At 27.7% G+C, this 19,010-nt stretch overlaps 1 protein-coding gene across 1 annotated transcript; it reads left to right on the top strand.

Annotated features, from left to right (window-relative positions):
• The first annotated feature begins 157 nt into the window (after window positions 1-157).
• On the top strand, window positions 158-18,610 carry LOC128395652 (serine/threonine-protein kinase 32B-like). Its single transcript, XM_053356147.1, has 6 exons — window positions 158-601; window positions 6,689-6,853; window positions 12,620-12,780; window positions 14,716-14,843; window positions 17,319-17,928; window positions 18,012-18,610. Exons 1-6 carry the CDS (start codon window positions 461-463, stop codon window positions 18,082-18,084), a joined length of 1,278 nt encoding a protein of 425 aa, XP_053212122.1. The 5' UTR covers window positions 158-460; the 3' UTR covers window positions 18,085-18,610.
• The last annotated feature ends 400 nt before the right edge of the window (window positions 18,611-19,010 follow it).

Below are 19,010 nucleotides of genomic sequence, written 5' to 3' on the forward strand. Positions count from 1 at the left end.
AACAAGAAAATTGAAGAAAATTTTTTCTAATCAATTAACCAGATGGAAAGAATTTAATTCCATAGATGGCAGCACATCTGTGGAAAAAAAATTCGAACAAAATTTTGTTCTCTTTTCTTTTCTGTTCTTTTCCAATCCCTGTAACATTTAGACTTTAACAGTAACTAAGTTAACATGTTTTCTTTGGATTGTAATTAATTGTTGATTGTTGATTTAATTTTGTTGAGAATTAAAAGTGAATTAATTATCCAAAGACATGGACAAGAGTTTAGAGTTGACCCTTTGACTTTGGTTCTTTTGTTTTCTGTTTAAGTGTTTGTTTGTTTGTTTGTCTTTTTTTCTTGGTCGCCATGTTTAACCATCACAATCGTTACCCTTTACTGAATCTTTCTGATGAACGTTTATTTGTCTATGGATTTTTATTGACACCTTTATTTTTAACACCATTAATGAATTCACCATGGGTATAACCAGGAGTAAATTGTGGACTTTTAACAAGTCAACTAATAAGAAAAAACTTAAACAATTTGATTCCAATGATGAGGTTACTTTTGATGACTTTCAAATTCTCAGAGCCATTGGTAAAGGATCTTTTGGAAAGGTTAGTTAATTTTTTTGTTCTTTTTTTTTTGATTTTGTCCAACGATGAGTAATGTTTCAGCAAAATGGGTAATCAAATCTTGAAGATGAGTTTAAATTAACCACTTCATCAAGAGATACACAGTTACCATCCTAAGTGTCAACATTGATTACTAATTGTTATCAATGTCTTTGCTTCAACACTGATTAACAGGTTGCAATCAGTGAAACATTTAATTTCTTACTTCTAATCCAAGACGAAATCTGATACCTTAATTCATTTAACATTAACTCTATCAGGTTTACAAGTGAAAATCACGATTTTTATTAATCATTAATCTTTTTTGTACTTTCTTCATGATTAATAATTTATTACTTGACAATTTGTTTTCGCAATATTTTTTAAAAACCAACCACTTCTTTTAATGAGATTCCCTGATGTAAAAAAAACTTAATTATCATATATATAATACTGATAACATTATTACATGGTGATAATTCATGATTATTTTTTCCAAATTTAAACCCAATTACTTAAATATCTTGTTTAAAGTAATCATAATCTTGTTTAATTTAATTTCGTCTATTTAAATCTTAACCATTTGTCAGATGATCTCATAATATCATTAAAGTTATTCATATATCTAAAGTGATATTGGATTTCAATGTAATATTAATAGAGACAGGAAATAATTTGATTAATTATAACACTTTAACATACATTGTAGCTTTTACCAGCTATCAATAAACAAATTACCATAGACACAAATACAAATAACACATTCTAGTGTATTATTAATATTTAATTTGATTTAGTTTATTGATTTACAATTTTTCTTTGTTGTTTTCATTGATTATCTTTCTCTCTCTCTCTATCCATAGTAAATTTCATCTAAAAAGGTCAACAATTTATGTGATTTAGGTAATTGTTCACTGATTATAATATACATACATGAATAAACAATCGTGTTAATGAATAATAATGAGCCAGATAATGATAGTAACTCGCATTTTCATTTATAATATATAAAATATTCTGATTCTTATGAGATAAATAACTTGAAGATAATGAAAAATGAAATAAAAATGTCACCAGAGATAAATATTAATACTCATGGAGCTATTTTTGATTTCTTTTATATCTAAACATTATTTAAAATTTCAAGGGAATTTAAAAAAACCCACCGACATTGTTTATTCAGATTCATTATCAAAATCATGAATTTTATCATGAACTTTCACCAGATTCAGTTATCTCGTTCACTCAATTACTTTCTCGTATGAATTGGCTTCATAAATTTTTCCCATTACATTAATTTTCTAAATTCTAATGTCCAAAGTTAATACAAAATGATTACAATATTTATTTACTCGCATCATCTTCATTAGGTATTATTATTATTAAAATAAACACAATCTTCTGTATATGAAGAATTCATATCTTTTATCAGTTGATTCTCTATTATGATATTACTTTTCTCCTTTCTCTTTCTTTCACATTATGATTGTTCACTTTCAAAATGAAACTAATATCAATGTTGTTGTTATGATGATTACCTTAACATTGTTGTTGGTAATGTTGATTTCGTGTGAGTTGCGTCTATGTATTAACAATTCCCAACAGAAATTGATGAATGCATAATGATTTTGAAACTTGCATGAAAGTTGAATTGAAAAGACACACACACACATACATAAAAATCGAGATAGTCTATTGAAATTGTATATTTGAAATAAAAAAAAGTGATGAAGAAATAGTAGATGATGAAAGCTAAGATGTGCATCTTTCGATATAAAAGAAAAAAACCAGATAATAGAGACTCTGAAAGTTTTCTGGGTTAAACTGAATGTTCATAATTTTCTCTTCTACAATATCGTTTAATATCATCAGTATTCTCAATGTTTACCAGAATTTCTGGATCCTCTTTTACTTTCATCTCCCTTTGATCAGACTATTCCTTCCTTTAGTAAATAATATTATTCTCTTTCTCTCTTTCTTCCTCTTTCTCCCTCTGTCTCTTTGTGTCCAATTTTATTCAAACTGCAAGTGTAAGATAACCATGATAATAGTGATAGGATGGAAAGCTTTTCCCTTGATATCATCAGAGACTTGAGAAAACAACTCAAAATAACAATTGACCAATGAAATTTGTACAGACAATGTTGCAAAGTTACTCTTAAATTACATTGTAACGATTACCATTAGTAACCATGATTATAGTTAATCAATCTTACTTTTAATCTATTACTTAATTTAGAAAAAAAATTAACCCATTTCCTATTGTGTAACAAAAACTTGATGATCTTTTAGATGATCAATTGTGATCACCAATTTCAATTAATCTTTAGTCAATTTATAAACATAGCCATAGGACCAATTTCCTAATTAACTTCAATATTTTCTCTCACAAGAATCACGGTGTATTGTACTCTTCCTATTGATGCCTAGTAATTCTTGACCATTAACTAACAATCACATCCTCTTTCAATATAAAATAGCATAGAAAAAAAGAAAGAGATGAGATGAAGTTAGAATGAAAATAAGGAAGAGGAAAATCATTGAAAGAAACATTTTAATGTCATTGACTTTATTGGTAGCCCAGAAAAAAAGAAATGATGATAGGAAGCAGAGATAAAGATGAGGATGAAGATAAAGATATAGATCATGAAAGAGAAAAAGAAAGAGAAAGAGAGAAAGAGAGAGAAAAAATAAAATAAACTAAGTTACAAAACACATGATTCCAATTCTGAACCAATGATAAAGTTTAGTTAGTCTATCCAACAAGAGGGAATCTAAAGGATCCATCATCTCTTTTACAGTTACATCATCTTTCTTCATCTCCATCCTCTCTCTTTTTCCTTCTTTCATCTTCTTTTTATGTGATTCCGGCTCTGCTATCATTATTTTATTACTTTTGTAAAAGCAAAAAAAAAGATAGCAAGGGACTGAAACTTGTAGTATTGTTCCTAATGAAACAGTGAAAATACATTTACACTGAATTTATTCAAAGCTTCCAGAGAGAAATAGGAAGGATGAAGATTATCTTGATCACGATTTATTAATATATTGAAAACGTGAATTATTCAGTGATAATCAACGATGTAGATAAGAAAAAAGATAAAGAATTGTACTGGTCAATCTTTAAGATGATTATGATTTAATCAAGTGGATGTAAGATGATTATAATGTTTCAAATTGAATTATCAAATGTAATTGTAGGTTTAGTTTTGAGACCTATTATTGAACATTTTCTTGAAACTTGAAACTGTTTGACAGTTAAAACCTGATAACAATCAATAGACTTTGATTGTATTTAACTTAACAGATGATTATGACTGTTCTTAAAAGGAAAAGGGTATTGAAAACAATTCAATCATTTGATTAACAATTAAGTTAATCAGATTTATCTATGCAATTGAAAAATTTTATAAATCAGTTTACTCAGCTTGTACATAATTTGACCTTCAATAAACAATCACAGTTAAGTTAATTGTTGAGAAATATGAAAGATAATTAAAGGTGAATTATGAATCAAGTACAATATGTGACGATTATGCTTAAAACTGTTCACAATGATAATTTCCAATAAATAATATCTCTTGTTGAGCATCTAATGGCCAGTCTAAAGGTCAATCAGTTATATTAATAGGTTAATTGTTTGTGTGTCCATCAGGTTATAAATTATAATACAATTGATCTAGTAAATCAGCAACCTGATACAATTTTTATCAATGTTTTTCAATACGAATTTAATTGAACACTCAAGAATTAGGATAACCAGTCTCAATGTTTTAAAATGCTGGTTAAATTTGATTGGCATGGGTACTATCATCTACACTTACGGAGAGTCTAAAAGTAAAATAAACCTCTATTAATAAATACTGTAATCATTTTATCATGTTTCCATTGAGAAAATCTAAAAACAATGTTTAATCCCCATGAAAACAACACGATCAAAGAGGATTTCTTGTTAATTCATCCTAACCATCATTATCAACATTTTTCTTGTTTTTCTATTACATAAATTACATCTATAGCTATGGTTTACTATTACTTTATTACAAACATTATTTATTATCATTACTATCATCAAGATCATTATCATCACTTTTATTTTCATTATCATGATGATTTACATGATGAAGACCACATCCTGATCTATTGAATCTATTCATCTGTTTCCATGTAAGCTCATCAGTTTCATCATTAGTATTATAAATAGCATATTTTTTCATTAACTTGATGATTTCATCAGAGTAAGATAATGATTACGATGATGATGCGACAATCCAATCGTAAACAAATATTAGATGATAATATTTTTTATACTCCTTGTAGAAATCTTTTCAATTTGTTGACAGAAAATGAATCCTTCATGATAATCACCATTATGAAACATCATCAAACTCTCTAATTAGCTTTAGGATAATATAATATCAAACAGGAACATCTATTTGATAAATACTATCACTTGTCTTTTGACTTTTCTCCTATGGTTAAACATGAAACACATAACCCTTTTGTCAATCATCATCTTTTTTTTTGTCTTCCATGATTAAAAGCTAATCATGAATCAAAAACTAACATGAAACTAGTTGTAGATAATTGATAACAAAACATATTAGTCAACTAATGGACCTGTGATTGTATAATTATCAAGAAGAAAAAAATTATTTCATGAAATTATTCAGGAAATATAATGTAATTGATAATACATGTAAATGTTGTTACTTTTGTTAAACTCTGTAAACATTATTCTGAACTGATTCCATGATACAACCATGGCAATTATCATGAGTTAGTTTTCCTTCCGATAAAAATTTAACAGTAATTGAATTTGTTGAAGGATTTTCAAGTTTTGAATTGTTTTAAATTATTACATAAATCTGAATGATTCTTGATTCCAGACCTTTTGAATTACTTTCTCTCAGAACTCAGAATAAATGGAATGAACTCTTTTTTCATTCTGTTCTCTTATTCTCTTCACCTTTTCTACTATGAAAGGTAAATCATGAGGAAGAGAAAAGCAGATTGTGTAGAAATCTAATCAACTTTTGATTCAATTTCCTTTTAAACCTCCTTTTGAATTTCCGTTTGACAAGCTGAACGTTTCTCATCATGATGACGAATGAAGATAATAGTTAAATCCTTGTTAATATTACTGAAATAGACAAATAAAAGTTTTTCATTAATGAACTTATAGCAATTAGAAATTGCAAAGTTACCATATTGTAAGTACCTTATAGTAAAGCAAATCTAACGAGATAAATAATGAAGGAGAAAAAAAGTAATCACAATTTCAGTGAGTAATCATTGATAGATAATAATCAATGATGATCATCAAAACTCATACAATTCAATAAAAATAATGACTTGATGAGAAGTAAAAGATTCCTGAGGCCTAGTTGATGGTAATCGTTAATCATCATAAATAGAGATAAACCTAATTTACTGTTAGATGTAAATAACAGCCAATTATGATTTCTTGTAAATAGTATTCACTCACTAATTGAATAAAATATTGATTCAATTATTAAATATTGAACGTTTGATTGTGAGAGATAAGAGTTAATTGGGATTAAATATTTTACTTCTCTTTTCACTTATGCTCATTCAAGTTTATAATATTCATTAGCTTAATGATATAAACAGTTGATCTGAATAAGTAAAATTGTGTAATTTTTTTATATGAAAACACTGTTTGATTATTAACTAAATTATTATCATTTTTAAGCTCTCAGCCTAAATGGTGATTATGAGAATAATAAAAAACACGAACTGAACCATAAACTCAATAAACAATGAAAATTTCCTCATATTATACATGAAAGCAACTAAATCAATTGAGATTTAGTTTAAAACTATCATTTCAACAACCATGATTTCCATACGTTGAAACAAATAATATTATTAATATTAATAATATTATATAAAATCTAAAGTGAAACCATTTTGATGAATTTTTATCACCTGTGAACAATCAGCTGATTAAATTGAAAGTTTCAAATCAGTCACATTGAAAATATATCTTATCAATCTCATGTATTAATACTTGATTAGACATTCTAATGATTTTAATTTTTCTCTTCTTCTCACTAATCCCCATAGGTTTGCATAATCCAGAAACGTAATACCAAGAAAATGTATGCAATGAAATACATGAGTAAAAACCTTTGTATTCAAAAGGATGCATTTGCCAATGTGCTTCGAGAGATCCAATTGTTAACTCGATTAGAACATCCATTTATCGTTAAATTATGGTTCACATTTCAGGTAAGATTTAATATTTAATCACCTATGTAATTTCATCATCATTTGATTGTAAATCAATCAGATAGCATCTGAATATCCTTTCGTCTATTGAATATTACCTTGTATTACATTTGTCTCGTAATAACCCTGTGTGTTTAAAGGTTCATTCTATTATTATTTTGATGATTATTTCTGGAAAATTCACCAAAAGTTTGAAAAGTTCTTTCATGTGGATCAGATAACCTGAAGAGAAAGGTAATTCTGTTCTGGAATATATTTTATTTTTCCATAGAAAATGAAATACAATTTATTGAATATACTTTTCCATCTATTATGATATTAGTTTATATTCTCAATATGGATTGTTCATATTTCCAATTTTGTTTTCTATTCAAATGAAACAGAACTTTTTTTTTCTCTCGCTTCATCATGTTCCATAATTGTGAAACCTGAAACATGTATTCATAACTGAATACATACATTGTCTCTTTTAATTACATTCACTTGTTGACTTTCATAATCCCATCATAATCAAATGTTAAACTTAATTTGATTATACAGATTAGATTATAACTTAATCAGGTTGACATTTCCAATTTAAATGATAAATGTATTAAATTGTAACATTATGATCATCATGTTATTTTTTGTTCATCATGATTGAAGAATAGACAACATTTATTATTAATACTTGCAAATAATTAATCTTTCTTATTATCGACAAACAATCAAAATGTTTATCAAATGTTGATGAAATTAATTATCATAATCAACTAACTTGTTAATTATATATTTAGTCATCTATTGTTGTCATATTAGCCTATTGTTTGACACATACTGTCAACAAATAATTACTTTTATATCTAGATAATCATTATCCTTAGTTTCAATTTACTACTAGATATTATCATGAAAAACTATCATTTCTCAACCGAAATTGTCACCTTAATTCATCGTTTTCACTATCTTGGTTTCCCTGCCTGGCTTCCTATTATTACACAACAACTTTGTTCATCATGAAGTCTTCCTCTCACTTTTTCATCATCTTCAACAATCAAATCAAATTAACTTTTTCTTGCAGCATCTGTATTAAGAATCTAGATTATTCATGATAATAACTTAGTTTAACATGACGATGAACTGAAATGAATTGAGATAAAATTCGTGAAAATAAGTTATCAGATAATTAAGAATAAAATCATCCCAAAGCATTGACATTATTCAAAGGATATAACATTTTTCTTGAAATTCTCGTTCAGAAAAAAAGTAACAAGATGATGAAGAAGCAAAAACTCAATTTCACATGATATTGCTCATGTTGATTTAGATTTGAATAATATTTTGATTATAAATGCTAATGAAGCTCAAATTGTTCTTAGTCTAATACACTCATTACCATGAGCCCTGAATTTATCTCCATGAAAGTCCAATGCAAGTTTATTGATGATAAACTTTTTCCATGAATATTATCACCATTATTTGAATAATCTAATGGTATGAATTAGAGCAGTTTCGACTGCTTAATATCCTTTTTCAATACATTGATAACATTTCTGATGATAGACTGAAAGAAAAACATTCAAATCGTATATTATAATTAGTAATTTCTCAACGCAATCAACAATTCAAACCAATTATCTTCCTAAGCCCGTGAAAACTTTCAGCACAAACTTTTTCCTCATGAAGAACACCAATTATCACTTGAGTCTGAGTATTTTTCAAGAGCTAATTTTCAGTTTTTTTGTGATAACTCAACCCAATTACTTGATTGAATCCCGTAATTGTATTACAATCATAATGTATCATTAAAAAACTGCTCCATAATTAGGTTGCTACTCTGCAAATAGATTCGGATTGTTCAATGACAATCATGAGAAAATCACTTGAATGCTCTTAATGTATCAATGCTTTGATTCATCTCACACCAATCATTTGATTCCACTCTTGATTAGTTTTATTAATAAAATTAATTTTAATGGTGATCAGTAATTTAACTAAATGCACTTTGAAAATTACAAACATGAATTAGAATCAACCATGAAAATATAAAATTCAATGCAAGATTTTATATGAATATGTATTAACAAAATTTATGTTACAATCAGTCCAATTTAAACCTAATCCCCTTCCCTTGAATTGAACTTGAGTTTTTAATTGAACTTTTACCATTCCCTTCAATCATTGATTTTCTGTTGCATGTAATTCAACAAACTATCTAACAATCAACACCATTCATGGTGATTTATTTTGATTTGTAGCATTTTCATATTTTTCGATTGTAATCATTGCTTTGGTTGATTGATTAACCAACCATTCCAATAATAATACAATTGAACATTTTACTATCTAATAAATGATCAGCTTAATGATTAAGGCTTCCTCTTGGTTAGCTACATACTTTATATGAGATAAGCATTGATTCTAACCTCAGTTGATATTCTGATGATAGTAATAATCAATCAAAAGAAATACTATCAACAATTACCATTTATTAACAATAAAACCAAACTAACGATTTTAATGTTACTCAAAGTGACTGTTTATCAATAACAAAACTATTGTGAGTATACATCATGATCATTAACTCCTTGTAACTCCCTAATAAATAAGGTCAATTGTAATTCAATTTACATTAACAAGAGCATAAAATTTAATTAAAATAAAAAATTCTATCAGAAATAGTCAGTGTCTGTTAATTTTTTATCTGATGCAATTTCCACCATGATTCCGTTGTGACTGATGTAAATGTTTCAAGAAAAGTTGCTAAAATTTTACTCTATTTGAAATTTTGATTATCTCGTCTATAAAAATCTGGATCAATCTCTCGATACTTGAAGAGTTATTATCTTTGAAAAAAATATCATAATCATGATTGTTATCACTCACGGTGTTATTATGATGAACGAATTGAAGTTCAATGAACAATTTCAAATTTAATCAGAATCAAACTCACCGAGAAAACTAAGAAGATGATTGTAAAGCCACCATGATTATGATGAAAAAAAATTTCGGACATAAATAGGATTACCTGTTAATCTCTGTATTGACTCGCGAAAAGATATATAAGTTCATAAAATTAAGTCGATTGAAAAAAAAGTTCTTGAAATCTAATAGAAACTCAATAAATTGAAGGAAAAAAATTTCCAACCTTTTTTTCCAATATAATTTTCATTCTCATCATCATATTCAATTCAAGTGTGAAACCTAGGATTTTATGATGATAATAAAAAAAATATGATGAAAACAAACATTTTCATTGAAGTTATGATTGTATATTAATGATTGAGAGCCAACAGAGTTATTAAGGTTACCCAGAAAACTGTAACCTGAATTCAATATACCCAATAAGAGAAGGGTGGAAATAATCATGATAACAAGATCTACTTGATCATGTTTATTGATAGAAATAAGATTTTCTATCATTTTAATACCAATTTCTCTCTTTGTCATATTGATAAGCTTTTCTTATTGTAGCAAAATAATGAAACCAACGAGTTTATCACTAGATTGACATTTGATTCACCTCTAGACTAATCTAATAAACGAAAGATAAAGCTAATCACCTAGATTAATTAATTAAAATTCCCCAACAAATACTAATTAACCTTTAATTATTTAGATTATAGATAATAATTGTAGTATATAAGAAATACCAATAAAATAAAAAGATTAGATTTTCTTTGAAAATTAATCAAAGGGGTCTCAGTTTATTTTATTAGCGAGGCTCGTCACTATACTTTCGTGACACTTATGAATATACAGAAGAAGAAAAAAACAATAAAGATGATCATGTTCGTGTTCTGTTTATCCCTCAAACTTTTTGCTAAATAGAATCAGATCTTCAATATTCATCATCAGAACATTTTTCATCTCTCATATCATTTGAATTGAAGATGATACCGAAGAGATTATAAAATTTTATTTAATACTCTGTTTTGACGTATTTTTCAATAGCCAGAAATATAAGAAGAACAAGAAACGATTTTTTATTCCAACTCCCCATGAGCTCTCCTGTTTTTCGGTGATTTTCTATCTCCTGAGAAACTATCATTTACTGAAAGAGAAAGAATCAAGTTAATCATCATTTGTTGATTTTGATTAATTCGACATGATCAACATCATTGAACATCATTGAAACGGAAATTGATTTACAGTTGATCAACCAATTGAAGCAACATAATATTATATCTAATAAAATAAACTTATTGATAATACTAGTATTATAATAGTTATAATGATGAAAAAGGGATAAAAGTAACTAGAAAAAAACTAACATGCTAAATGAAAGATATAATTCAGGATAGATTGGATTTTCTTGATAGAATTCTAAGAATGCATGATGAGTTACATTATCATCATTATGATAATCATCATCAGAATCTCTCTTTCTCTCTTTATTTTTGTCTCGATGATAAAATCCAGAAAATGATAATTTTGATGATGTTGACAATATTTATCTTAATCATCATCATCTTTTAGTGTTATCTTATCATTATGGTCCAAATATCTTGACCAACACTTAGCTTGTTGTCCACTGTCAGGCCAATAATATAAAATACATAAGAAGTTCAATTTAACGCTTTAATAACTTTATCTTCATCATTCCCAGTATATAAGTATAACAATTATTTCAACAACAAGAATAGTCAATGATTTATAATCATCATTATCATGAGAACTTGTGATTCAATAAAATATCCATTAACTTGATCCTGAGATGATGATGATGACCATAGTGACAATGATGATTAGTTCAGCGTAATAATAATCAGCAAGAATAAGGTCAAAATCATTAGTCAACATGGAGAAAAAAATAGCTGAGCAAAAACCTAACCAGCTACTATTAATCCATGAATTATGATCATCCATTCATATTGAAATATAATCTCTTTCTCTAAACTTATCCAGCCTCAGATTAATCCCAGAATTAAAAAGCATCACGGCATAACAAACTTGAAATGAATTTGATGATAGATATTTTTCTCTGATTCGAAATATGAATTATTATTAATATTTCTATTTATCTTTATTTCCACTCCCATAATATTATTGTGTTTAACCTTTTCATTATTTGTAAAGATATTGAAGGAAACGAAAGAAATGAAAGAAAAATGATTCGTAAAAAGACATGAAATCATGATGAACATTCATGAAGCCTCAAGACATAAAATACTATTACTGATTGTCTACTTATATTCAAAGAAATTGAAGGAAAAATGAAGAATAAGAAAAACATTTCCTTCCAATTGATTTTACCCTTACATTTATTTATCTTCCTCTTCCTGGTTGATAAGAAAACAAATTTTATCACCATAGATTTTCACCTGAAATGAACCATAATGAACAATAATCAATTGTATCCATTTTCTCTCATTCAAACTTAACCTTTAATTGCTCATGGAAACTTAACAATCTTAGAATTACATTATGATCATCATGTAACCTCAGAAATTTTCAGATTGTTTGAATGTATGTACGTATGTGAAGAGAGAGAGAGAGAGAGAGAGAGAGAGAGAGAGAGAGAGAGAGAGAGAGAGAGACGAGACGAGATAAATTCTTATTTATTTAAGGTAAAAAGACATGGCTGATTGTGTACCTACCAAACCAATGAACAAGATAAACAATCAACTTAATTGCCACTAAACTGTTAGCATAAAATATTCATTGAGGCTCATTAATATATCAATTTTACTGTCTTATTTATTGTTTCCAATTATGTAACTATTTCATAATATGTTCTTACATGTTCATCTGTTGATCTTTTATTCAATTTTCCCGATTTTTCAGGATGAAGAAGATATATTCATGGTTGTCGATCTACTACTTGGAGGTGACCTTAGATACCATTTACAACAAGAAGACTGTTTTCCAGAAGAGAGAGTTTATTTTTATCTATGTGAAATATCATTAGCATTGGATTATCTTCACTCTAAATTCATTCTTCACAGGTAAGATTATCGTTTAAATCATTTTCGCCCTCTGATGTGGATAAGTTTTCTACTTTTTTTTTCACTATTTTCAAATTCAATCAATATGATAATTTCTCTTCTCAATTCTGTAAATCATTTCTCTTTCTTATTTTTGTACCATTAGCATATCGATACAAAGTGTTCCTTTTAGTAACCATTGTTCATCTCTATCAATACCAACTGTAGAGTAGAAAAATGATGAAATTGATATGTACTACCAACAGAATTGTTACTCCTTTTGTAATTTAGTCTGTAATTAATTCAGTTTGTAAACAACTTGAAATTCCTGTGAGAAAAAAATAGATTCAAAAATCATGGAAAATCAATAAGATAGATAACTTATTTTACCGAGTTGATAATTTGTTTTGATTCTGTATATTGAATCAAAGATAATGGAAAAAAGTTCTGAGGGAAAGTTACTTTCATCATGAAATTACCAATACATGAATTAAGTAAAATCATTGGATTCGGAGAATATAATTCAACGTAAAGGAAAAATAAGATTTTCTTCTCTCTCTCTCTCTCTCAACAACTTTCTTAATATTTACTTAATAGTAATATTAATAAGGGAAGATAATAAGATCAGTTGAGTTAATAGAAAGAAGAAAATAATTTTTATATTGGAATCGATTAATTTTTTCTCACAGCATGATAATGATGATAATCTTCTAGTTGTTGATCATCACCAACATGATATTAATCAATTCCATTCACCTATTTTCAAATTTTATTGATTTTCTACAAGTTTACATTTACCTAAATAAAGGTAATAATAATCAGTGAGCAAAAAATAAATTGAACATTTCGAGATTACCTGAGAATAAGATGTTAAGAAACTCACTATACTTATATTTTCTTCTTCATTCTTATCATCATGTTAAAAGTGATTATCATCATCATGGAAGATTCAATCTTCAAGATTGGACTATCCTTTCAATTGGACTCTTATCATAATCATATTTTACTCACAGCTCTCTGGGAGTGTCTTGAAGGTTTATCTCTTACGCCAATAATAATAATAAGCAGCTCAAGATATTAAATATGATAAGGTTTTCATTTATCATAAGCAAGAATCAGCTAATCAAATATGATTAACATCATCATGAATCAGCAATCAATTCAAATGGAATATCAGAAAAAAAAATATTCTTGAAAAAGATAAACAGACAATCATGTAAATTTTTCCATTCATTTTCCTTCTCAAAACCATTTGAATTTTGGTTATATTTTTGTTTACACTGAATTAATCCTCATAATCCTTAATAATCATGCATTTATATCAAAATAGTATATCAAATCCATGAGAACAGAAAAAAACTTTGGAGTTTTTCACTCCGACATATCATTATATTCATAGTTTTATAACCATGAAAATCTGGTAACTTCTTGAAGGCTCATGAGATCACCTTAAATGATTATCTGACTTGTGAATGAAGTAAAAAAAAGACATCAATTGACAACAGTTATCAACTTCATCTTGACCAAATAAATATATCAAGTATCAACACCTACACATCCCTGTCATTTAACCTTAACTTTTTTTCCTTCTCACTATTTTATCATGTTCATCATCACCTTTATCTGAAACTCAATGAAACTGGATAAGTAACAGTGAGAAAAAAAAACATTATAAAACCTCAAATTGAAAAGGTAAACATTTTTAAAGTGATTCACCAAAAGATGATGATAGTTGCTACAAATTCTGGTGGTAAAAAAAGATATCACCATGAGGGAGAAATGAAATTGATTAGGATATGACACTGAACAAAATTTTCACTTGAATTCTTTCATCTTGATTAGATTAAAATTTATTACTCTGTCAATTATTTATATGGAATAGTGAAACTTTTTGATATTAACAATTTATCATGAATTAATCATATCTCACTGACCATTGATTTTCTCTTCTATTAGGGACATTAAACCGGACAATATTTTACTGGATGAAGAGGGACATGTTCATCTAACGGATTTTAATATTGCAATTGAGCTTAAAGATGGCACAGAAGCCAATTCAATGTCAGGAACCAAGCCTTATATTGGTGAGTGGAAACATTTATTATTATGTCATGATAAATGTGATTTAGAATCAAGGGAAAAAATTGAACAGTTGAACAAATTGTCATCATATCAAGTGAAACAAATTGCTCCAGGAAGTATTTGTACAAGTTCTGGTCATTTTTACTCTTTTATTTCAAAATAAAGTAGAAAACGATGATCATGATGATGATGAAAAACTCAACGTAATGGTGATGATAAAAAAGAGAGAACCAGAAAGTATTTTTGTAAGAAGATTAAATAGATCAAAGATTTTCTCTTCCTCATTTGCTTTTTCAGTCTCATCATGTTGATTGTTCTCTGACACTGATGATTTTTATCATCTTTCTGATGATAATGATAATGATGATACTCTTGTTAGTTAATCCGTTAAGACTTTGTAAGATAAAGATGATATCAAGAATGAACTAGATTGGGTTTTTTTTTATCAAAATCTAGAGTATGTGTTGATGGTTCTGTGTAGATATGAATTGAGACAAAAGACTGATCAACATTAAACAATCTAATGAATAGACAAGGAAAATGCTCATTAGTAAAAGGATTAGGGTAAAGATTATAATCACTGAATCGCTATTTAATTATCATGAGATAATTACTCAGGAAAAGAGACTCAATTGATGATTAACGATGCAAAAGCCACTGTCACCACCATCTTCAGTATATCAACATTAGTTTCTCTCTCTCTCTCTCTCTCTCTCTCTCTCTCTCTCTCTCTCTCTCTCTCTCTAACTGTAATCAAAAGTAATGATCATTCTGTATGATTATTTAAGAGATAGTAAGTTAATCTGAATTGTATTCATGAGTTGTTACAGGTAAGATTATAAATTCAATATAATCACTTGAAAGGTAATGAGCATGAATTTTCAATCAGGCTAATATAATAATAGTTGAGGATAAAAATTTCATTTATTCTGAGCTATTCATGAATAATACACACACACAATAGTTTGAATGATAGATATTGAACTGAATTTTTCATGATAACTTCAGTACAAATTTGGAAATAGATCCACCAACTCATTTCTAATAACTTATCAAATTTATATATTTCTAAGCCAATGCTCTCATCTGATTCTGTTGTTTCTCTGGGTTTTCAACTTATTCTGGAAATTCCAATTGAGACTTTATTTCTTCTGTCATGATGCTTCTGAATAACAGATTAATACGTTCTCCTTGATCCATTGTATTCTAAATAGAGAGAAAAAAATCTCTTTTTTGTTTCTTTTCTTTCATTTCACTTGCACTAAATTCTGGGAATAAGAGGTTCAAATTCACAAGACAAAAAGATAACAAGAAAATTTCCTTCAAGACATAAATTGACAAGGAACTTTTGTCTTTTCAATTCTTGCATCATATATTTTTTTGTTCTTTATCTTCATCATCTCTAAACCATTCACTATTAGAATGATGATCTTTCTTCTCAGCATCTTGTTATCATCATTTTTTCTTGCAAAATTTTAGGTTATCATCAACATCTCATCGACTCTCTTTCAACGTACATAACAGGTTAACATTTTACTAGAGTGAGGTTGATTCCCATGATTCCTTATGAACAAACTCACGAGTAAGTGTCAGCTGTATGCTAATAATAAATGATGATAAGTTTTCACAGGTAACAAACTGAACTATCTATTAGGTATGGTGAGAATACCTTGATTCTGATCCTAAAATGAACCTGAAAACCTTTGAACAAGTAAAAGATTTGCAAAAGAAAACCTGTAAAGAAGTGAATATGATGAAACCCAGAAGCAAAAAAAGAGATACATCTTGTATCCTACAGATGATCTGACAGTTAATTGACTGGTTAAAGAAGATCAAGTGAAATACGAGAGAGAAAGAGGATGATAAAGTAGGTAAAGATTCAATGATCAGGAAGAAGATGGATGATAAAGGAGATAAAGGTTAACTTGTAAATTTGATAACCTACTGTGATCAGAGAGATAACTCAGGAATACTCAGAATTTGAGAAATGTCTCTGGGAGGTGAAGAGAAAGAGATGGATAGATAAAGACAGAGAAATCGATATAAAAGTTCTGGTTGGTATAAATGCTTCATATCATCATCATCTTCTTCTTTTTCTTCACTAACATTAGTAATGATGTGATCATCATGAAGATAACAAAAGATGTAAATATTACAAATTCTAGAAAAATGATAACCTTTTGTTAACTATCGAGTAAACTTTGATAATAATCATGAATGGTAAATGATTAACTATAATAGTCTTTCAATTTCAATTTCAATTATTTTAATTTTAAACCCTCCGGGTAATTGAGTGTGTAAAGTAACAGAAAAAAACGGTTCAATAATCATAGATAGAGGCTCATTTCATATTCATAATGATTTTTTTATTGACAACAGTTATTGAAATTGTGTCACTATAGTAATTGAAATAATTAGAAATGTTAATAATCATGAAACAATTAATGATTCTTATTCTCGTATATGTTTTTCCATAGCTCCAGAAGTTTTTGAATGTGCTCTTGACCGGCGCACTGGTTACTCTTTTGAGGCTGATTGGTGGTCACTTGGTGTTTGCGTTTATGAGATGATTTCCGGTTCCCGTCCGTATGATATACACTCGACAACTAACCTAGAAAAGGTACTAGACCTGCAACGTAAACCTTGGCCTAGCCTTGAGGGTACATCGGTCAGTTCGGGGTTTTTAAGCCTTTTAGGATCGTTGTTAACTTACGAGCCAAGTAAACGTATCGCCTCTTTGGATAACCTTAGGTCAGCTGATTATTGTGCCAAAACCAACTTCAATGAAATATTTGGTAAACTGAGTTCACCTCCTTTTGTCCCTCCTAAAGATCAGCTCAATTGTGATCCAACCTTTGAATTGGAGGAGATGATAATCGAGGCCAGGCCACTTCATAAGAAAAAGAAACGATTATCTAAAAGACAAAGTTCCAAAAAAAATCACTCTAATCATCATGGAAATCACCATCTTAATCATCAGAATAGTTCATCATTCTCTGATTCCGGCTCTCTTCTTGACGAAAATAGTCCAATTAAAAAATGTCTCCAAACGATTGATCAACAATTTATCATTTTCAACAGAGAAAAGTAAGTTAATCAACTGATTAAATGTTTATGAGATTAATGACTAATTAATTACAATAATCTTATTCTATCTTAATATTGAACAGAGAGATTGAGAAGAAAAAATTTCGAGAAGAGGAAAAAATTTGGGAACAAGAATTGGAGAAAGTAATCAACTGAAACTGTAACAATTAAGGATTAATAATGTATTATAATTAAACTGTTTGTAAATCAATTAATCAACAAACAATATAACCTTAAATTGTGATAATTGTGTGTGTTGGTCAATTAAACACGAATTAACTTGAAAACAAATTAACGTCAACAACAACAACAACATTTACCTTTGTTGATCAATCTTTAAGATGTTATAACCTAATTTAATTATATAAAACGAAATCCAAATTAATTAATCATTGGCCTAAATTAATGTGGAAAAATAGTTAATTAAATTAAATCAACTTTATTAGGGGATAAAAGATTAAGTTTACTTAATCAATCAACAGCAGTTGTAAACAATGAGCAAAAGCAAAATAACAAAGATACTAAGAAAAACTATTGATTAATTAGTAGATTAAATAATTAATCAATATTTCAAATTGCTAATTAATTCATCTAATCAACTAATTGTTTAATTAAATTTTCAGCTTTCATGTGAATCTGAACACACAACATGAGGTAAATGTAACAATTAAACAATTATTTTTCAACACCAATATCCCAGATAATCATGTAAGTATTAATAAATGAATTCTATAGATACAATTAAGTTAATTTAATCATTTTGATCAAGTTAATTTCCTTAATCAATCAATTTTTAATATTCATTTGTTGATTTATATCAATAATTATCCAATGTTTCATTATGTTAGTTGATATTTATTGGTTTTAGTAATTTAAATGAATCACAATTTAGGTTTAAATGAAAGTTTAATTGTAATTAAATGATGTTAATCAATTGAAGGTAAGTTAATCTACTTGATTATTGTTAATTTGAGTTAACAATTTATACCAATTTAAGGGATTTGATAATTGACCAAATAAGAGAATGGTAAATTAAGGTTGACAACAATCAACTAATTGTTGTTTAATTTAGTTAAACAGAA

This window comes from Panonychus citri, unplaced genomic scaffold (genome assembly GCF_014898815.1).
Source record: "Panonychus citri isolate SS breed McGregor unplaced genomic scaffold, ASM1489881v1 Contig00001, whole genome shotgun sequence".
Lineage (NCBI taxonomy): Eukaryota > Metazoa > Arthropoda > Arachnida > Trombidiformes > Tetranychidae > Panonychus > Panonychus citri.

Excerpts from the sequence above, each read along its gene's own strand:
- LOC128395652 (XM_053356147.1), top strand. The coding sequence starts at position 461 with ATGGGTATAACCAGGAGTAAATTGTGGACTTTTAACAAGTCAACTAAT. Across the intron at positions 602-6,688 it reads GTAAAGGATCTTTTGGAAAG|GTTTGCATAATCCAGAAACG; the intron begins GTTAGTTAATTT and ends TAATCCCCATAG. Across the intron at positions 14,844-17,318 it reads AGGAACCAAGCCTTATATTG|CTCCAGAAGTTTTTGAATGT; the intron begins GTGAGTGGAAAC and ends GTTTTTCCATAG.